The sequence below is a fragment of the Solanum tuberosum genome, unplaced genomic scaffold, assembly GCF_000226075.1.
Source record: "Solanum tuberosum cultivar DM 1-3 516 R44 unplaced genomic scaffold, SolTub_3.0 scf00101, whole genome shotgun sequence".
In the NCBI taxonomy this organism is placed as follows: Eukaryota; Viridiplantae; Streptophyta; class Magnoliopsida; order Solanales; family Solanaceae; genus Solanum; species Solanum tuberosum.
Genome location: NW_006239029.1, coordinates 839,719 through 856,754, shown reverse-complemented (window position 1 = coordinate 856,754; position 17,036 = coordinate 839,719). Strand labels below are relative to the sequence as shown.

General features: G+C 36.1%; 1 protein-coding gene across 2 annotated transcripts in view; it reads left to right on the top strand.

The window, feature by feature from the left end:
• Window positions 1-16,860, top strand: part of LOC102582521 (syndetin) — a 29,012-nt gene extending 12,152 nt beyond the window's left edge. The window contains exons 5-25 of one of the 2 annotated variants that reach the window (XM_006348990.2): window positions 188-252; window positions 463-552; window positions 2,682-2,771; window positions 2,929-3,015; window positions 3,234-3,317; window positions 4,841-4,960; window positions 5,117-5,148; window positions 5,241-5,373; window positions 6,292-6,747; window positions 7,464-8,005; window positions 8,077-8,140; window positions 8,256-8,358; window positions 8,539-8,714; window positions 10,771-10,893; window positions 11,260-11,330; window positions 13,131-13,193; window positions 14,355-14,427; window positions 15,632-15,751; window positions 15,851-15,928; window positions 16,297-16,347; window positions 16,434-16,860. In XM_006348990.2, coding sequence (XP_006349052.1) covers window positions 188-252; window positions 463-552; window positions 2,682-2,771; window positions 2,929-3,015; window positions 3,234-3,317; window positions 4,841-4,960; window positions 5,117-5,148; window positions 5,241-5,373; window positions 6,292-6,747; window positions 7,464-8,005; window positions 8,077-8,140; window positions 8,256-8,358; window positions 8,539-8,714; window positions 10,771-10,893; window positions 11,260-11,330; window positions 13,131-13,193; window positions 14,355-14,427; window positions 15,632-15,751; window positions 15,851-15,928; window positions 16,297-16,347; window positions 16,434-16,535 — 2,723 coding nt within the window. In that variant the 3' untranslated portion in view covers window positions 16,536-16,860. The remainder of the gene's footprint in view (window positions 1-187; window positions 253-462; window positions 553-2,681; window positions 2,772-2,928; window positions 3,016-3,233; window positions 3,318-4,840; window positions 4,961-5,116; window positions 5,149-5,240; window positions 5,374-6,291; window positions 6,748-7,463; window positions 8,006-8,076; window positions 8,141-8,255; window positions 8,359-8,538; window positions 8,715-10,770; window positions 10,894-11,259; window positions 11,331-13,130; window positions 13,194-14,354; window positions 14,428-15,631; window positions 15,752-15,850; window positions 15,929-16,296; window positions 16,348-16,433) is intronic. The other variant, XM_015309449.1, reaches the window with a different exon arrangement.
• Window positions 16,861-17,036: the final 176 nt, after the last annotated feature.

The window sequence follows — 17,036 nt, the reverse complement described above, 5'->3', positions numbered from 1 at the left end:
TACTTCCCCCTCTTCCATACTTACCTTTGAATTGCTTAACTTGTGAAAATTTTATTGAATAACATTATTGATGAAATTGATGTTAAACATTTTGCGAGTCCCTAGTGAGTAGTACTTCGGTTATTTTCATTTAGTTAACATGGGAACTTTTTCCTTCTAATTTTGATTTTTTTTGTTATATCGGCAGTGAAGGGAATGGATCTTGTGAGACAACTAGAAAGAGACTTGAAGATTGCGAATGTCATTTGCATGGTAAGCAGCTGACGTTGTTGCATTTGAACTTCTTTGTTGTTCTAGTAAGAAGATTCCTAATTGTTGCAAGCTCTTTCAGTGATAGATCACGTTTTACATTTTTCTTTGTATCAAGATAATACGAGTTGCTTCTTATAGTTTCTGTAACAGTTTGGTTAGAAACAGGTTCATCTCAGTTTTCCAAACTTCGTTCTTTTTTGAGTTTTGCAGAATGGTCGCCGGTATTTAACCTCTTCAAGAAATGAGGTTTCAAGGGATCTCATTGTCTCCAACAATTCTAAAAGAAAACAAGCACTCTTGGTACTTTCCCATGCTTAACTCCTTCACAGATCAGTGATACTATTGCTTCCCCTTCCCCCACCACCCCTTTTTTCCTGAAAAAAACATATATATTACCTTTAGTGGGAAGTAATAGAATTATGTCCAAGTAGGCCCATATATTTGTTTCTTACTCAGCAATGAGATTCCATGTCATTCCTCGTCAATGGTTAGAATTTCACATTTCACCTGGTAATGTTTCATAAAAGTATTTCACATTTTAAAGTTAGTTTCAAATAAATTGTACGATCTGGTAACTTTTTGCATCCTTGAAAGCAAAATCTTGCTATTTTATGTGTTTCCACCTGGAGGACAAACTTTACTGGAACTCTCGATGAAATTTTCCATAAGTTCCTCTCTACTTTATTGGGACAAATTTAGAACATTGGTACAGTGGTGATATGCATTGCAATCTAAAGTTGAATTTGCTGACTGGCCAATTTGTACGTGCACACACATATCGAGGAGAAAAGACACTTACTTTTTCTTGCACCAGATGATTGTAGTACCCACTCATTCTCTCTCTCTCTCATCCTCTGTGTGTGTGTGTGTGTATACGATACAAATGTACATATGTATAAAAAACAAATGTACATATCTATACTATTATGAAAGCATGATGCTCCAACATGAAGTTTTGATAATTTTACCCTTCATACGTGTATTATATGTTGGATAAAATTGTAGTTATAATTAACTTTTACAATCTTCAGCATTTCCGTTTATTCATTGGTTTACCTTTTTAATTACTTAAAAGACCTCTTTATTTCATTGTATGGTAACACTAGGAAGGCATTAACATTTTAATGATAAGAACTTCATTATTTTGTTGTATGGTAACATAATAAAAGCAGTAAATATCTTTTCACAGTTCCAAGTTTTTTTCCCCTTATTCCAATTCCTTAAGTTCACATTAGAAACGAGAAACATTTCAAAGTACACACTTTCTTGTTTTACTGAATATATATATTAATATAAGGTGCATACTTGATTATTTTTTTTTTGAATATTTATCTGTGTGTGCATATATATGAGTCTTGCTAACCTACTACTACATGAAGGTAGCATTTTAGCATTGTACCCATTTTTTGTTTCTCTTAAATACGCCTTATAATACATAGTCAACACATTAGTGAACTGGGTACTTTTGTCTTCCATCTTAAAAAACTAAATCTAGCTTTCTTCTCCCCATCTGGTTGCTTTCTAGTCCTTTCTGCCTCCTTTTTTTTCTTTTGCATACCCATATTGAAATTCTAGGCAATTCCAATTCACTTAAATATTCCAAAAAAAAAAAGGAATACAAAGAATGATTCAAGGCCTGTTGATGATTATGGGAAGGAGATTGAAACCCATTTGGTCATATTCTTTTTCTCAGCGAAGAACTATAACTAAAAGAATCCCATGCGTCGAGAGATGAGTTAGTTGGGCCTTCAATTTTCAAGAACAGAGAAAGGCAACAGAAAATAACAGAAGACGAAATAGAAGTGACGGTCCATTGTAGGTTTTATGAATAGTCTAAGAGAATTATTGAATGGTTTTCTTTGGGGTTATATTCAGTTCCAAATAAGTCCTTGTGCTTGAGTTCATGCTACGAAATTTCGCTTTCGACTTTTTCGTTTATAATATTTGACAACGTTTAGTTCAATGTAACATATAAATGAAAAACAAGAAGTAAGATGCGTCTGCTTCTTCAGTGTTAATATTGTACAAATGCACAGATATAATTTCTGTGAAATTTGAGAAGAACCATTGTTGGAGATGAACTTAGTCCTACAATCCTTGTTTTTCGTCAGAACTCAGAATGGCTGTTGAGGAGTGGGAATTCTAGAAAAGCAATGGGGGGATTTTGATGAAAGATAAAATGGTCCTTAAATTTAATGTGTTGGCACAAAATTGTAAGGGTATTTTGGTAAATTAAAAAATGGAACATTGTTATCCTACTACCTTCATGTAGTAGATGTGTAAAGTTGCTCTCCTTTTTTCGTATTTTCAGATGGAGGTGTTCTTATTCATCTCTCTTTGTGATGTACTAGTTTTCCATATAGAGTCTAGAATTCCCTCCTTCTTTCGGTGTGTATTTGAATCTTTTTAAGAATTGTTTCTCTTTGTAGGATGTTCTCCCTGTCCTGACTGAGCTGCGCCATGCACTAAACATGCAATCAACACTTGAAACTCTTGTTGAGGAAGGAAGATTCTCAAAGGTTCATTCAACTTCTGATATTACTTAGGGTAGCATCTAGCATGACATCTTGTGCATTCTTCCCCCTAGTGATATAGTTCCTTCTTATGGCTTATCATGTTTGCTATAGGATTATAGCATACGTACCTTGTCATAATGCTCACTCAACGAACTTGCAGGCATTCCAAGTACTATCAGAATATTTACAACTTTTGGACACACTTTCAGAGCTTTCTGCCGCACAAGAGATGAGCCGTGGTGTTGAGGTAACTAATTGGATCCCTTATCTAAATAAAGAAAAACTTCTCTTTATTTTGAGAAACTCTTTTGCATATCTTCTCCTAGTTTTTACACTTGTTCACCTAATTTTTCCCCTTCCTCTTCTTTGTGGTTGCTTTTCTCATCTTTGCTTGGGGTGGTTTTGGACCTTTTGGGTATGTGAACAACTTGATCATGCTCTTTGATATTCGCAAAACTTTTGCAGGTTTGGTTAGGGAAAACTCTTCAAAAGCTGGATTCACTTCTATTAGGAGTGTGCCAGGATTTCAAAGAGGAGAACTATGTAACTGTGAGTGAATCAGCCTTCTTCACATTATAAATTGGTAAAATATCATTGTATTTATTTTCCGTCCAGGGTACTGATTGGTAAGTGGAAAGAGGATGGGGAGACAGGCTACTTCTCTATTCAAAATCTATTTTGTATATGCTTTTCTCTTATTCTTCATTCCTTTCTTTTCTCCTTGGTTCTGCTCTTGTAAATGCACAAACGATTAAGTTGAATCACTGTTTAAGTCGGCTTATGCCTTGATATTTCTGTAGAAGCGCTCTCTCTCACACACACCCACTTTGCTTCTAGGGGGATATGCACCACCTAAGGAGTCGTTTGGTGAAGGGATAAGGATAAGAATCCCAAGATAAGATATGGGATTATGTGGCAAAAGGTGGAGGATTTGTGGCTTAGGTCACAGGTTCAAGCCCCACACCATGCAAAGCGAAGCCCGGTATTTAAGTGGAGAAGGGTAGAGGGGCGGGCCCATTATCCACCGAGTTTAGAAGGCCGTGATTGGTCCAAAGGGCGGGTCACAGACGGATTTCTCGGTTATACAAAAAAAAAAAAGATAAGATATGGGATTATGTGGCAAAAGGTGGAGGATTTGTGGCTTAGGTCACAGGTTCAAGCCCCACACCATGCAAAGCGAAGCCCGGTATTTAAGTGGAGAAGGGTAGAGGGGCGGGCCCATTATCCACCGAGTTTAGAAGGCTGTGATTCGTCCAAAGGGCGGGTCAGGGAGGGATTTCTCGGTTATACAAAAAAAAAAAGATAAGATATGGGATTATGTGGCAAAAGGTGGAGGATTTGTGGCTTAGGTCGCAGGTTCAAGCCCCACACCATGCAAAGCGAAGCCCGGTATTTAAGTGGAGAAGGGTAGAGGGGCGGGCCCATTATCCACCGAGTTTAGAAGGCTGTGATTGGTCCAAAGGGCGGGTCACAGACTGATTTCTCGGTTATCAAAAAAAAAAAAAAAGATAAGATATGGGATTATTTTATCTTATGTTTTGTTATAATTTTTGTTTCCGGTATAAGTAATCCAAGAATAATTTATGTGGGATAACAATCTTGGGATAAAACAACCAAATGACAAATATGCCCTTCTCAAAGCTCTTCTCCCAAAGTCCATTAAGAAGGCCAAAGTAATAATTGGAAACAAAAGTTATTCCAAGTTTATCTAGTACCAAACCAAACACATGTTTTATATTATAACCTGTATATCCCATTTTTAATCCAATGAACCAACAACGACAAAATACCTAGTGAAATCCCACAAGTAGGATCTGGGAGGGTAGAATGTACGCACTTTATATATCCACAAAATAATCCCATTATTGTTTAATCCTAGTATTATAATCCTGACATTTATAATTTGTTCTCAAACCAAATTACTACTTAAGCTTCTTGCGTCAATTGCTATTGGATTTAGAACAAATTTACTTGTAATATACCTTTTGGTTTGAAAGGAGTACATTTTCCTCTCTTCTTTTAAATTGTGACTCTGGTTCTATTTTTCATTGTTGTGTTTGCACTGATCTCAGGTAGTTGACGCTTATGCACTAATTGGAGATGTCGCTGGCCTTGCTGAGAAGATACAAAGTTTCTTTATGCAGGAGGTTCTATCTGAAACCCACTCAGCGCTGAAGACTACTGTACAAGAGGTGTGTTGTATTCAGTTTTGGGGGATATATGGCTAAAGTACTAGGTATACAAGGAATAGAATTAAGCTTAGTTTGCATACCGTTTTTGATGGAAGAGATTTGAAGAAAATTGAATTTTTTATTTTATTTGTTTAAAGACAGCTCCTCTTGTTGCAGGATCTGGATAACAACAATGTGCACAGTTCTAGGTACATATTTTTCATGCCTTTCTACTTCCTCCACTAATTGTGGTTTTCTTCTCTCTCACTCTTGATTTGTCGTTTGTGTCCCATTTTTTCAGGCTCACGTATAGTGATCTGTGCACTCAGATACCTGAATCCAAGTTCAGGCAATGCTTGCTAGCAACATTAGCTGTACTTTTTAGGTTGATGTGTTCATATCATGCAATACAGAGCTTCCAGCCCGAGGATAAGGTGTGTACAGTGATGATTAATGTTTACTTCATGACAGGTTTTAAGTGCTTCATGCATGCCTTAGGCAAAGGGGAGCCTTGGAGCAACGGTAAAGTTGTCTCTGTGTGAACTGTAGGTCATGGGTTCGGGCCATGGAAGCAACCACTAATGCTTGCATTAGGGTAGGATGTCTACATCGCACCCCTTGAGGTGTGGCCCTTCCCCAGACCCTGCGTGAACGCAGGATGGTGACCGTAGGTGTACCTTGTAAATTATTCCATCTCTGCATGGCATTCTCTCCTCTGTACTTGTGGTCTCTTTTGGGAAGCATGGTGTACCATACCAAGTGTTAACCTTTCTTTTTTTTAGTTAAAAGTAATCATTTTAGCTGCTAGAAGAGTCAATTTTTTCTCAAAGTTTATGCCTTTCCATAGGTAATGGTATCTTTTCTTATGATGGCAATTTTGCGTGGGCAGCACCCTCGTTTCTAAAATCCCATTACTTCACCTTACTTGTTTCAAGATTTGGTTGATCTGTACCATTTCAAAAAAAAAAGATTTGCTTGCTATGTGATGCTGTTGGTTTTTCCTTCGTGAGCCTGACTTATCAAAGTTGCGTGAATACTGAATACTTATCCATTTTCTCTCTGTAGAAGGTTTATGGTCCTGTCAGGTTGTACCTGAAAATAGAATATTTATGGTAAGAGTTTTGTAGAGAAGCTAGTCCAGAATGAATTTTGATGAAACAGGCTTGAATTTTAGTTAGTAACTAAGTAGACTATTATGTCTGAACTACATTAGAATAGCTCAAGCCTGCAGAACACTTGCTTAAAACGAGCAGTCTGCCTCCCCCCTCCTCCCGGATATATTAAGTAAAGTTTAAGATACAAGACTATGAATTGTTGACACATTAACCAAATTTGTTTGTGATTGACAACAGGAAGATATTTCGTCACCAAGCACAGAGAGAGCACCAACTTTAGCCTCTGTTGAAGACCCACCAACTACTTCTGTTGCTTCATCTGACACTGCCATGCATGGTTCATCCAACATAAATTATAGGGTTGAAGAGGCAAGGGATGATGGAAGTACAGCATCAAGCAGCGGATCCCCCTGGTTTCAGCTGAGGAAAGATGCTACGACCTTTGTTTCACATACATTACTTAGAGGTCGAAAGAATCTTTGGCAACTTACAACAAGTCGTGCAGCTGTCTTGCTTTCTTCACCGGCTATTCATTCAGCTAGCATCCATCAATTCTTAATAACTTATGAAGATTTAAACATTTTTGTACTGGCTGGGGAAGCCTTTTGTGGAAGTGAAGCAGTTGAGTTCAGGCAGAAAGTGAAATCTGTTTGTGAAAGTTATTTAGCTGCTTTCCATCGGCAAAATATACATGTAAGTTAGATTTATACATGCGTTTATACCAGTATTATGCAGAACTGTTTGTATTACAGCCCCAGGGGTGGGGGATGAGAGTTGTAATGAATGGTCAAATAGTTTCAAGTTTGTGATTGTTTTTGAGTTTCAAGGGAAGAGGCAACGCTTTTCGTTGAAATTTTATTAAGTCGCATGTGTATAATAGATAGCCCTGTGAATTTGGTCCATGTCTGAGCACTTCTTTTACTTGGAAGAATGACCTGTGGAAATTCATGACAAAAAATATGGACTTTTATAGTGTCTGGAAGATATTTCTTAGACCCTCAATTTTCATGTAATGTTTTTTGTTATTTGCATAAAATATAATTGTTCAAGCTTTTTCTTGCCTGAGTGTCATTTCTGCAAGTTCATCCATGAAAGCTCATCTAAGCTAGCAGTCAGTTACACTTTATTTGTTAGTATTGTAATGACAGTGAAAAATTGTGCTTGGTAATCTTTGTACTCAACCTCAAATTCATGAAAATGTTCATCATCTATACCGGGGCTTGTGTTTGGAGAAATGGTGATTGGTTATGCAACCTAGCTCATTTAAGCTTGTTCTATATGAAGTCATTGTCAGGTTTAAATTTAATAATATGAACATTAAAGACCCTTCATTATCTGGAAAAAGAGTTATCCTATCTGTATTTTACACCCTCTACTCGATAAGATTTTAAAAATCTTTCTTCATACAGGCTCTCAAGATGGTGCTGGAAAGGGAGCATTGGCTGATATTGCCGCCAGAGACAATCGAAGTAGTAAGCTTCGCTGGGCTTGTCGGTGATGGAGCAGCTTTGATAGTTTCATCTGAGACCTCTCCGAATACTCGATTGCTGCAAGTACGCAAGCCTGTACATCCTATCCAAACTAAATCCTCTAAGAGGAATGGATTTTCAAGTTGGCTTAAGGGTGGAAATCCATTTCTGCCAAAACTAAATGGTAGTTCGAGGGAATACTTGGAGTCTTGTTTGCCTAATGGATCTGCAATGCAAGAAAGTGGAAACTCCAATGAAGATTCTTTGGATAAGAGTTCTTTGAGAAACAGTGATGTAATTCATGTCAATGGGAATACTAATTTATCAGAAGATGAAAATGAAGATCTTCATGCTGATTTTATTGATGAAGATAGCCAACTACCTAGCCGGATTTCTAAACCTGGTCATTCAAGAAGTCGTTCTTCACATTGGAGCAATGAACAAATAAAAGAGCAAACAGGATCATCACTTAGCCTCCTGAGGTAAATACTGCTCATACTTGGATATGCTGATGATGAAGAATTCTGTCAAGCTGAATATAAATGCAACACAGGTCATTGGATAAATATGCAAGGTTGATGCAGAAGTTAGAGATTGTTAATGTTGAGTTTTTTAAGGTACTTTTATTGCCTTTAGATGTCATTGATCTCCAATTAGATATTTCTTTCTGTCTGGTGATTTGCTTTCATGTTCTTTTCATCCTTTTTTTAAAAAAAATGATTTCCTCGACAGGGATTTTGCCAATTGTTTGGGATCTTCTTTCACTTCGTCTTTGAGACCTTCGGTCAGCAAAGTATTCATCCAAGTGGAAAGGCTGTGACTGACACGCTGTCGCGTAAGTATTTTTATTCATTCACTTCCTCCAACACTCTCAAAAGGAATTACTTATGATTCATTCCTCTATTGCATTTTTTTCTTTCTTTTAAATTTTTTTACCTCATTCATTTTCTTGTATGTTAAAATTTTGGTCTGCCTTTTACCCTTTATAAAATCCCTGTTTCCCTCATGGTCCCAGATAGACTGAAGACTGCATTATTACGAATAACACACGATTGTGACCAATGGATGAAACCCCAGTCTCAATCATTTTCTTCCTCTTCTCCCTCAAGCTCAAGTACATCATTTTCTCACATGGATGTCACTCCTACGAGCCCACGTAGTTACTTAACTGGTGCATCCCTGGGACTGAAGGTACTTACTTCTGTACAAAAGTAAGGTTTATGGGATACGTTTTTTCCAAATATCTGGTCCACTTTTATGATACAACTGTACTTGTACTGGTATTGATACTTGCTTGGTCACTGACCTTTCTCCTCAATTCTTTGCTTGTGGGTTGGGATGTTCTCGTGAGAATACAATTGAACTTTTACTTTCATGTCCATTTTAAACTCCATATTGTTGTCCAATCTCCAATATTTGGCGTGTCTTGATATGTATACTTTACCTTTCCTCTGTGTTTAAACTCCTACAGGCTTCATTTTCCTTAAATTGTCAAATGAACAGCAATGAGTAATGATGTGTTACAATTTACGTCACTTGTGTAGTCCTTCCTTATAACAAGCTCAAAATCATGAAATGGTATAGGTTTGGAAGCAGAGTTAACTATAAATGGTCATAAAAACTTCATATGTTCTTGGGAGAATACAACTAATGAGCATACACTTCGGTCGTGCTAATTTCATGTCCGTCTTAAAGCTTCATAATCAAGTTGTAATATTTGGCATGCCTTGATTTGAATGCTTCACCTTTCTTCACAGTATGTTTATATTACTACAGACTTCATTTTACCTTGAATGCTTAAGTGGATGGCAATGAATAATGATGTGTTATAATCTACTCCATTCATCTGTGTAGTCCTTCCCTAATCAAGAGCTGTAGAGCATGAGAAGTTATTGGTTTTGGTTTTGAATCAGAGTTCAACTAAATTTATTGTTTAAAAACTTTATGGTGTTAAGGGTGCTATCTATTAGGCATGGTGTAGAAGTGTTTTTTGTTAGTTGTTTTTCGGCTGCTAGAAATATTTGAAGACTTTTTCAACCATTTCGGTGCAGATTTCTTTGATTGTCTGATGCTGACCTCCTTCAGTACAATCATAAATACTGCCTTGCCTAAGGCTAAACTAAGTTACAAATCCCCAACCCTCAACTTGAAAAATATGAAGTTCATACTATCAGGAGGTTCTGTAAAACTAGACGTTCTCTAAATCTCAAACTTATCCCAAGATAAACAGGTCTCTAACTTGAGTATCAAGGCTCCTAACAGACATCGAACCTATGCAAGTGTAAAGCCTGAATATCAACTGCGTTAACAGTCTATATAAGTGAAGCAACTTATGGCTAAATATGACATTTCCCCTTGCTTATGTTTCAATCCCACAATAATCAAGCATATCAGTTGCTGTCTACTAATATTTTCTTGATCTAGCTTTTGGGATTGAGTTAGACCCTAAATTTATTTTCGTAGCATAGTAACCAATCAGACAGTTTCTAGATCCAAATCTTTAATCTGTCAAGTATTTCCATGTGCTTGACCCAAGAAAAAAAAAAGAGAATCAGATCAGCATGTGAGGAGGCGTGTTACAAAATTAAGAGAAATTACAGCCCAATACCTTTGGGCCATCTAGTTTACAAAATATATACCCAGTGTATATGCATACTTTATACTAATATACATATAATATACGTACTTGTACATATCTCTACATACCTATACATATAATATACATACGTATAGACACCATACACAACCGTGTATATGTTGTGTATACTTCGGCCATTTTTGGTAAACTAGATGTCCTAATCGTATATATTGGTAACTATTCCAAAATTAAAGTATCTCATTTCTAACAATGTAAGCTTTGAAGAGTTGTGTTAAAAAATAAAAAGTATCCCATCTCTACCAGTTTAAGCCTTGAGACAACGTGGTAATGCAATTCAAAAGGGTGTTAGAAGTGTATGGGCTGTGGTCTCGTTTGCATTAAGTAAGCCCAAGGTCCACTTTCTAACAACTAATTTGTTTTAATCTCGTATTTTGGGTAGGATTATGCCATTTTTATTGGGTAAGGGTGAAACAATCTCAAAGAAAAACCATAAAACTCTCCTCTAAAAGTATTATGAATGTAGTTTTTGTCTCTCCTTGCTTTAGCAGAATGCACATCATCTACAGATAGTTGTTCTCATGTACAGCTATTTTATTTAACAGTTCAAATCTTTGATTATGTTGAATGTCTATCAATATTGTACTGCAGGAAAGATGTGCGGGTGCTGACACTATATATGTTGTTGCTCGGTTATTACATAGATCTAAAGCGCATCTTCAGTCAATGCTTCAGAATAATGCAGCACTGGTTGAGGATTTCTATGTGCATTTGGTATGTCTTTTTCAGACTTCCGCATGTTGTAAGATAATTTCCTTGTAATTGTCCTGATTGTTGATGTATGTAGAATTTTGTAGTGAGCTATCGCTTCACTCTGTATGGAAGAGTGGTGTAGGCTTCTGATAAAACTAACACGACCACACAAAAATGATAGACATGATATCATTTAATGTACACATGAATAGAATAAGCAAGCGTTTAGTTGGTTCTTCAACGCATTTGTATGTGATAAAGCAATGAAATGTTGTTGACAGTGTCAGGTTTGATCAAAGGACATGCTTACATTACGTTATTGTTTGATTTCATACTTACAATTTAGAACAATTAAGTGAAGAAATGTTTCTTTCTTGTCTTACATAGGTGGATGCTGTACCGGACCTTGTTGATCATATTCATAGAACAACTGCTAGATTACTTCTCCACATAAATGGGTGAGATATATGTCCTTGCTATATTATGTTTTGATAACTGGTGTACCTTGCTATTACGAAGGTGAATAATATTGATACACTCTTCTTTAGGAGTAGCTGTCAATGGTGATGTATGCAGTTTTGTGCTTTCACTGTCTGTACAGTTAAGAATTTTGAATGATTTTTTTTCCTCATCTAGTCTCTTTGGTTTGCACTGGGATTTTTTTTTTTTTTTTGATAACCGAGAAATCCGTCTGTGACCCGCCCTTTGGACCAATCACAGCCTTCTAAACTCGGTGGATAATGGGCCCGCCCCTCTACCCTTCTCCACTTAAATACCGGGCTTCGCTTTGCATGGTGTGGGGCTTGAACCTGTGACCTAAGCCACAAATCCTCCACCTTTTGCCGCTTGAGCTAGGCCTTGGGGGCGTTTGCACTGGGATTTTAATAATGAGATGTTGATGATTGGTTCACCCCAAGTTTATTATACATGAACCTAAAGACCTAGACATGAAAGTTTTGACAAGGTGGGGATAAATGTGTAAGGTAACTAGATCTGCCAAATATAGGACAATAAAAGCTACAGTGAAAACAGATAAAGGGAAAACACCATTTATTCATAGGTCCCCAACATTATAGTCAGTAGATTCAAGGATTCAACATAATGAGAAAGATTAAGGAAGCATCTAAATAGTTCAAGGGGCTAAAATATCGTAAAACAAAATACTCCACCTATGCCTTAATCTGTGACTAGTTGGTTGGTTCAAAGGTTAAAATGTTTTAGACTTATTTTTGAATAAATTATTGATATAATTGTTGAAAAGTTGGTTTAATAAAAAAATTACATCAATATTTAAATTTAAAATCTTGAAATTTGTCCCCAAGGCTTTGGTCTAGTCGTATGAGTGCAACACATGATGCATAGGTTAGGTGCACATCACTAGTTCAAGCCTTGCTGTGTATAAAAATGTGGTGTTTAAGTGGAGAGGGGTAGAGGGACATGCCCTTTATCTCTAGAGTTTTAAGCTGTGCACTAGTTGATCCTAGTGATTTTTCGGTTATCAAAGAAGAAAAAAAATTCTTGAAATTTGTTTAAAGTGTTGTAGAATAATATTATCAATTGGAACAGTGTCAAATATATTATGACGTCCTAAATTAAAAGGCTTGTCAAATGAATTGAAGAGAGTGAACTGTATATCGGAATCAAGTAGCAACTTTGGTCGTCTGTACAATCCGATTGCACTAATATTATCATTGTGATTTTTTCTTAACAATCTTGTAGAATTGAAATTCATATGGCTATTCAAATCTTTGAACTTTCATTTTGATGTTTCTCGAACGAACTGTGTATGCAAAGCTCGCATTAACACTTTGAACTCTGTTTCACTCAAAACTCCATAATGGGAATTATTTAGCCTCTATGGAAATCTTGACTTCTGAGTGTCTGTAAAGTGTTTCTTCAAGTGATGGATCTTTATGCTTTCATTCTGAAGCTGAATCCCTCTTCCCCTCCAAAAAAAGTAAAGAAAAAGAAAAGTAACTTTTGGTCCCTAGAAAATGCAGCAAAACTCGTGAAAATAGTTGGTATATTTATACTGACATATCAGGAAAATGGGAATTTGGAGAATACAGGGGCATAGTATGAGGAGTTATATTACTTGCCAGCCACTGTATTCCCAGCACATGTTGGAACTTGGTTATCTATATATTTGTTGGAGTTAGACTTGTACATTATTTTTCTTTCCAACTTATATTTAACCTAACATGACAATCGTGAAGCTTAAGTGCTTAGAGTAATGTTGACTGGAACTATTTAAGCAGGTATGTTGATCGGATTGCCAATGCTAAATGGGAAGTGAAAGAGCTTGGAGTAGAGCACAATGGGTAAGTACTGAAGTCTTCTTCCTTTCAGAATTCTTGGAATGGTTACTGAAATCTAGCTTTTATATGTTTTTCATCGTAATTGGACTGCATGTAGAAAGTGTTAAATAGTGTGGAACATTGAGGATGGTAAATATTCAATAGTTACTGAGAAAATAGCTTAGGCAGTACAGCAACTTAATTGTGTTATCAAGGTTGGATTTAATCGCGCTTAAGATGGAAAATGTGTTCGATGTGCTATACAGAGAACTGAGAAGGCTGAACTTTTAACATGTTTGTGTCAGAAACTTGATATTTTCCATTTTTTTCACTTTTCTATATTAAAAACTTGCCATCGAGCATTTTAAAGATACCTAAACACTTGCAAGGTTTAGAATATGTGAGAAAATCTATGTTTAAATGTTCTATTACTATCAAAGACACATTAAATATTACTGTCTGACATTTTTGTGTATTTTAATCTTTTTAGTAACTGGCTACCTCTTCAATTCACCAACTATATATATTGTTGACTCTATTGTATTTTCAGTATTTGACGAATTTTAAATTGCTCCATTCTCTGCAAATCGTTTGGAAAAAAGAAAGAAAAAAAAAGAATAGGCTTATTAACCTGATGATTGTATTGTTATGGTATTGTTGTGTTACTTCTGTATCTTTTGGAGATAGTAAGTTTTCTCATGGTAGATTCGTTAGTTGTAGCTCCCCAATGTAGAAACTAAACATATATATTTGTATGAAGTATCATTTTTTTTACTAGTTAGTTGCAAACAATTTTGATTAGTATGCAACTATGGTCCCCATTAAGTAGTGGAATTAATACAAACCTAACAAGCTTTCTTAAATGGGAATGCCGATGTAGCACATTATGATCAGCATGATTATGCACTTCTCAACTAGCTGGGGATTGATACTTGCTTGTTGTTTTAAATGTGGTGCTTATTATAACCAAAAAAAGTTAGCTACTTTGGAGTTTTCTACTATTTGATTTCTTGGTGAACTTCACTCTATTTTTTCACAATAAACTGATCTTTTTATCGAATTGACCATAAGATTGCCTGCTCTCACTTAGCTCTCTCTCTCAGCACCTAACCGAAAAGATGTTGCTAAAGTACCATCAATATTCATCCATGTGTCCCCCGGTCTAATCCACTTTTTGTGCTGCAGATATGTAGATCTTTTGCTTGGAGAATTTAAGCATTATAAAACAAGGCTTGCTCATGGAGGAATTCAGAAGGAGGTAATGACCACCAACTGTTAAAGAGTTAAAATTGGTGGTGGAACATCATATGTGTTACTCTCTCCGTCCTAACTTATGTAGGCGGTGTTTGATTGGGTATGTAATTTTAAGAAAGAAGAGAACTTTTGAAAATTATGGTCTAAAACAGACATTTGTGTGCTATAAACATCTCATCAAGGGGAAAATTGGAATTTAAAAGTTAAATTGTTTCTAAATAAGGAAGTGTGACATTATTTTCTGGGACAAACAAAAATGGAAAGTATGATAGATAAATTAGGACAACGGGAGTAATATTCAAGCAGCTGCTCAAACATTTTGCATGAATATTATCTTATTCTTTGGTCAGAATCTGGATAGTCAACTTCCATTCTCCTTTATAGTTAGAACTTAGATCATTCAGTCATTTCTGAGATCATAAGTACACTAGGGAAATTTGGGGAGTAAACACGTGGGCTGTGGGGTCTGCAATATTTCATATGAAACTGAGGTCATGGAACTGTCGTTCTATGTTATTTGCAAATAAAGTTTGCTCCTGCACCAAATATTTTCTTCCCAATCCTCTTTCTTGCTTCCGTTGGATGAAGAGCCACAATACTGAAGACGACCAATTTTGATCTCCTTGTCTAGTAAAGGATTGGTGATGAACTGATATTTAAAGATTGTTTTGTTCAACAATCTCTCTCATTGTCAGAACTTAAGGGGAAAACTTACAAACATGTTGCACTCGATGTTCTTTCTCTACTGTGACTAAAGGTGTATTATTGTGCGGAGAACCTACTCTCTTTGATTGTGTGTGTTCTCATCCACGCATCTTGAAATGAATACAGAGTAATGTCTAGAACATTTTTGACTTGCTGAAAGTTTCGTCGGCATATCTAATTCTGGATTTGTGGTGATTAGGCACAGTTTAAAGGTTTTTTTTAACCAATTCTCTTGAATTGATGGAGTTGTCTTAACATGGTTGAAACACCTGGTTTTGTAGTTCATCTTTGATTAAATGTCCTACTCTAGACCTCCTTAGATGTCCTACTGTGACCACCTAAATTAAGATGATAACGTAAGGTTCCTGTTACTTTCCACTCTAGAGGGTTCATGTATTTATCAATGCATTGTATGAAATTTCCTCCATGCTAGAGTAATAGATGACAGTCTCTTAAAAAGGAGAAGATTGTAATTTGCTTCTCTTCCCTTTTAATATATCCAGGTCCAAGACCTCCTCTTAGAATACGGAGTAGATAATGTTGCTGAAATTCTCGTTGAAGGCCTATCTCGGGTGAAGAGGTGTACTGATGAAGGACGAGCTCTTATGTCATTAGATCTTCAGGTTTCAACTTACCATTATAGGATTTTCTTTTGCTTTAGTCTCTACTCTGCCTGCTCTATATTCTAAGTGAAACAGAGTTTGATCTTGATTTTGTTTCAGGTATTGATAAATGGCTTGAAGCATTTCATTTCTGTAGACGTGAGACCTAAACTACAGATAGTTGAAACATTCATCAAGGTCAGTATAAGGGGTCTTGTAACAGTGAATTATCTCAACAAATACACAACAATCTCATTGTTTGCTTCTTGCATTGGCATCTTACCTCCCATCACAATTTAACCATTATTACTAACCTCCATGTATACATGTTGTTTCTTATGCTTCGATTATCGCATTATTTGGTTGTCATTTACTTCGGTATTTTCCTTTTCAAACTACTTTATATGCGTTGCTTGAGCCGATGATCTTTCAGAAATAACCTCTCTACCTCCACGAGGTAGGGGTAAGGTCTCTGTACACTATACCCTCCTCAAACCCCACCTGTGGGATTATACAGAGTATGTTATTGTTGTTATTACTAACCTTCATCTAAATTCATTGGACAGGCCTACTATCTTCCAGAAACCGAATTTGTGCACTGGTCACGTGCTCATCCGGTACAGAAAAGCTCAAATGCAAAATCTAGTTAGTGTTGTTATCTTGACAACATACTAAGAAGTTTTGTATCTTTCAAATGTTGCAGGAATACAGTAAAAGTCAGATTGTTGGTCTAATCAACCTAGTCTCTACAATGAAAGGTTGGAAGAGGAAAACCAGGTTGGAAATATTGGAAAAGATCGAATGATTTCATACTCGAGACACGAGTAAGGGTATCAAATGGGCGTGTCATATTTTCATGGGCTAACTTTGGCACCCCTAGCGGTGAGTATCACACATGTTCAGTTTTGCACTATGATTTCTTCTTATTTTTGTTGTGTAATTGATGTAAATCGGGCTGTCACGTTATGTCCAGATTGTTGTAACGCGATTATTTGAAGGTTGTAAATTTATTCTCATTTGTGTAACTAATAGCATTGTCCTTTCCAAGGCATATAAAGTGTAACGATGAATTCTAATAGTACCAAATAAAGTATATAAATATATATTAGCAGGATTGGGTTTACAGTAAATGTATTTTGTTGTTATCAAATACAAGTGTTCCTTCACCTTACTGCAGTTTGTAGTTTGAAAAGTGATCCTTAAATTGAAGAAAGATGGATCTTGAGTTTAATTCAATCGTACTGTATTTCGAATTTTTCAAGATCATATAAAAAAAAATCAATTTCTACCTAAGCCAATATGATTG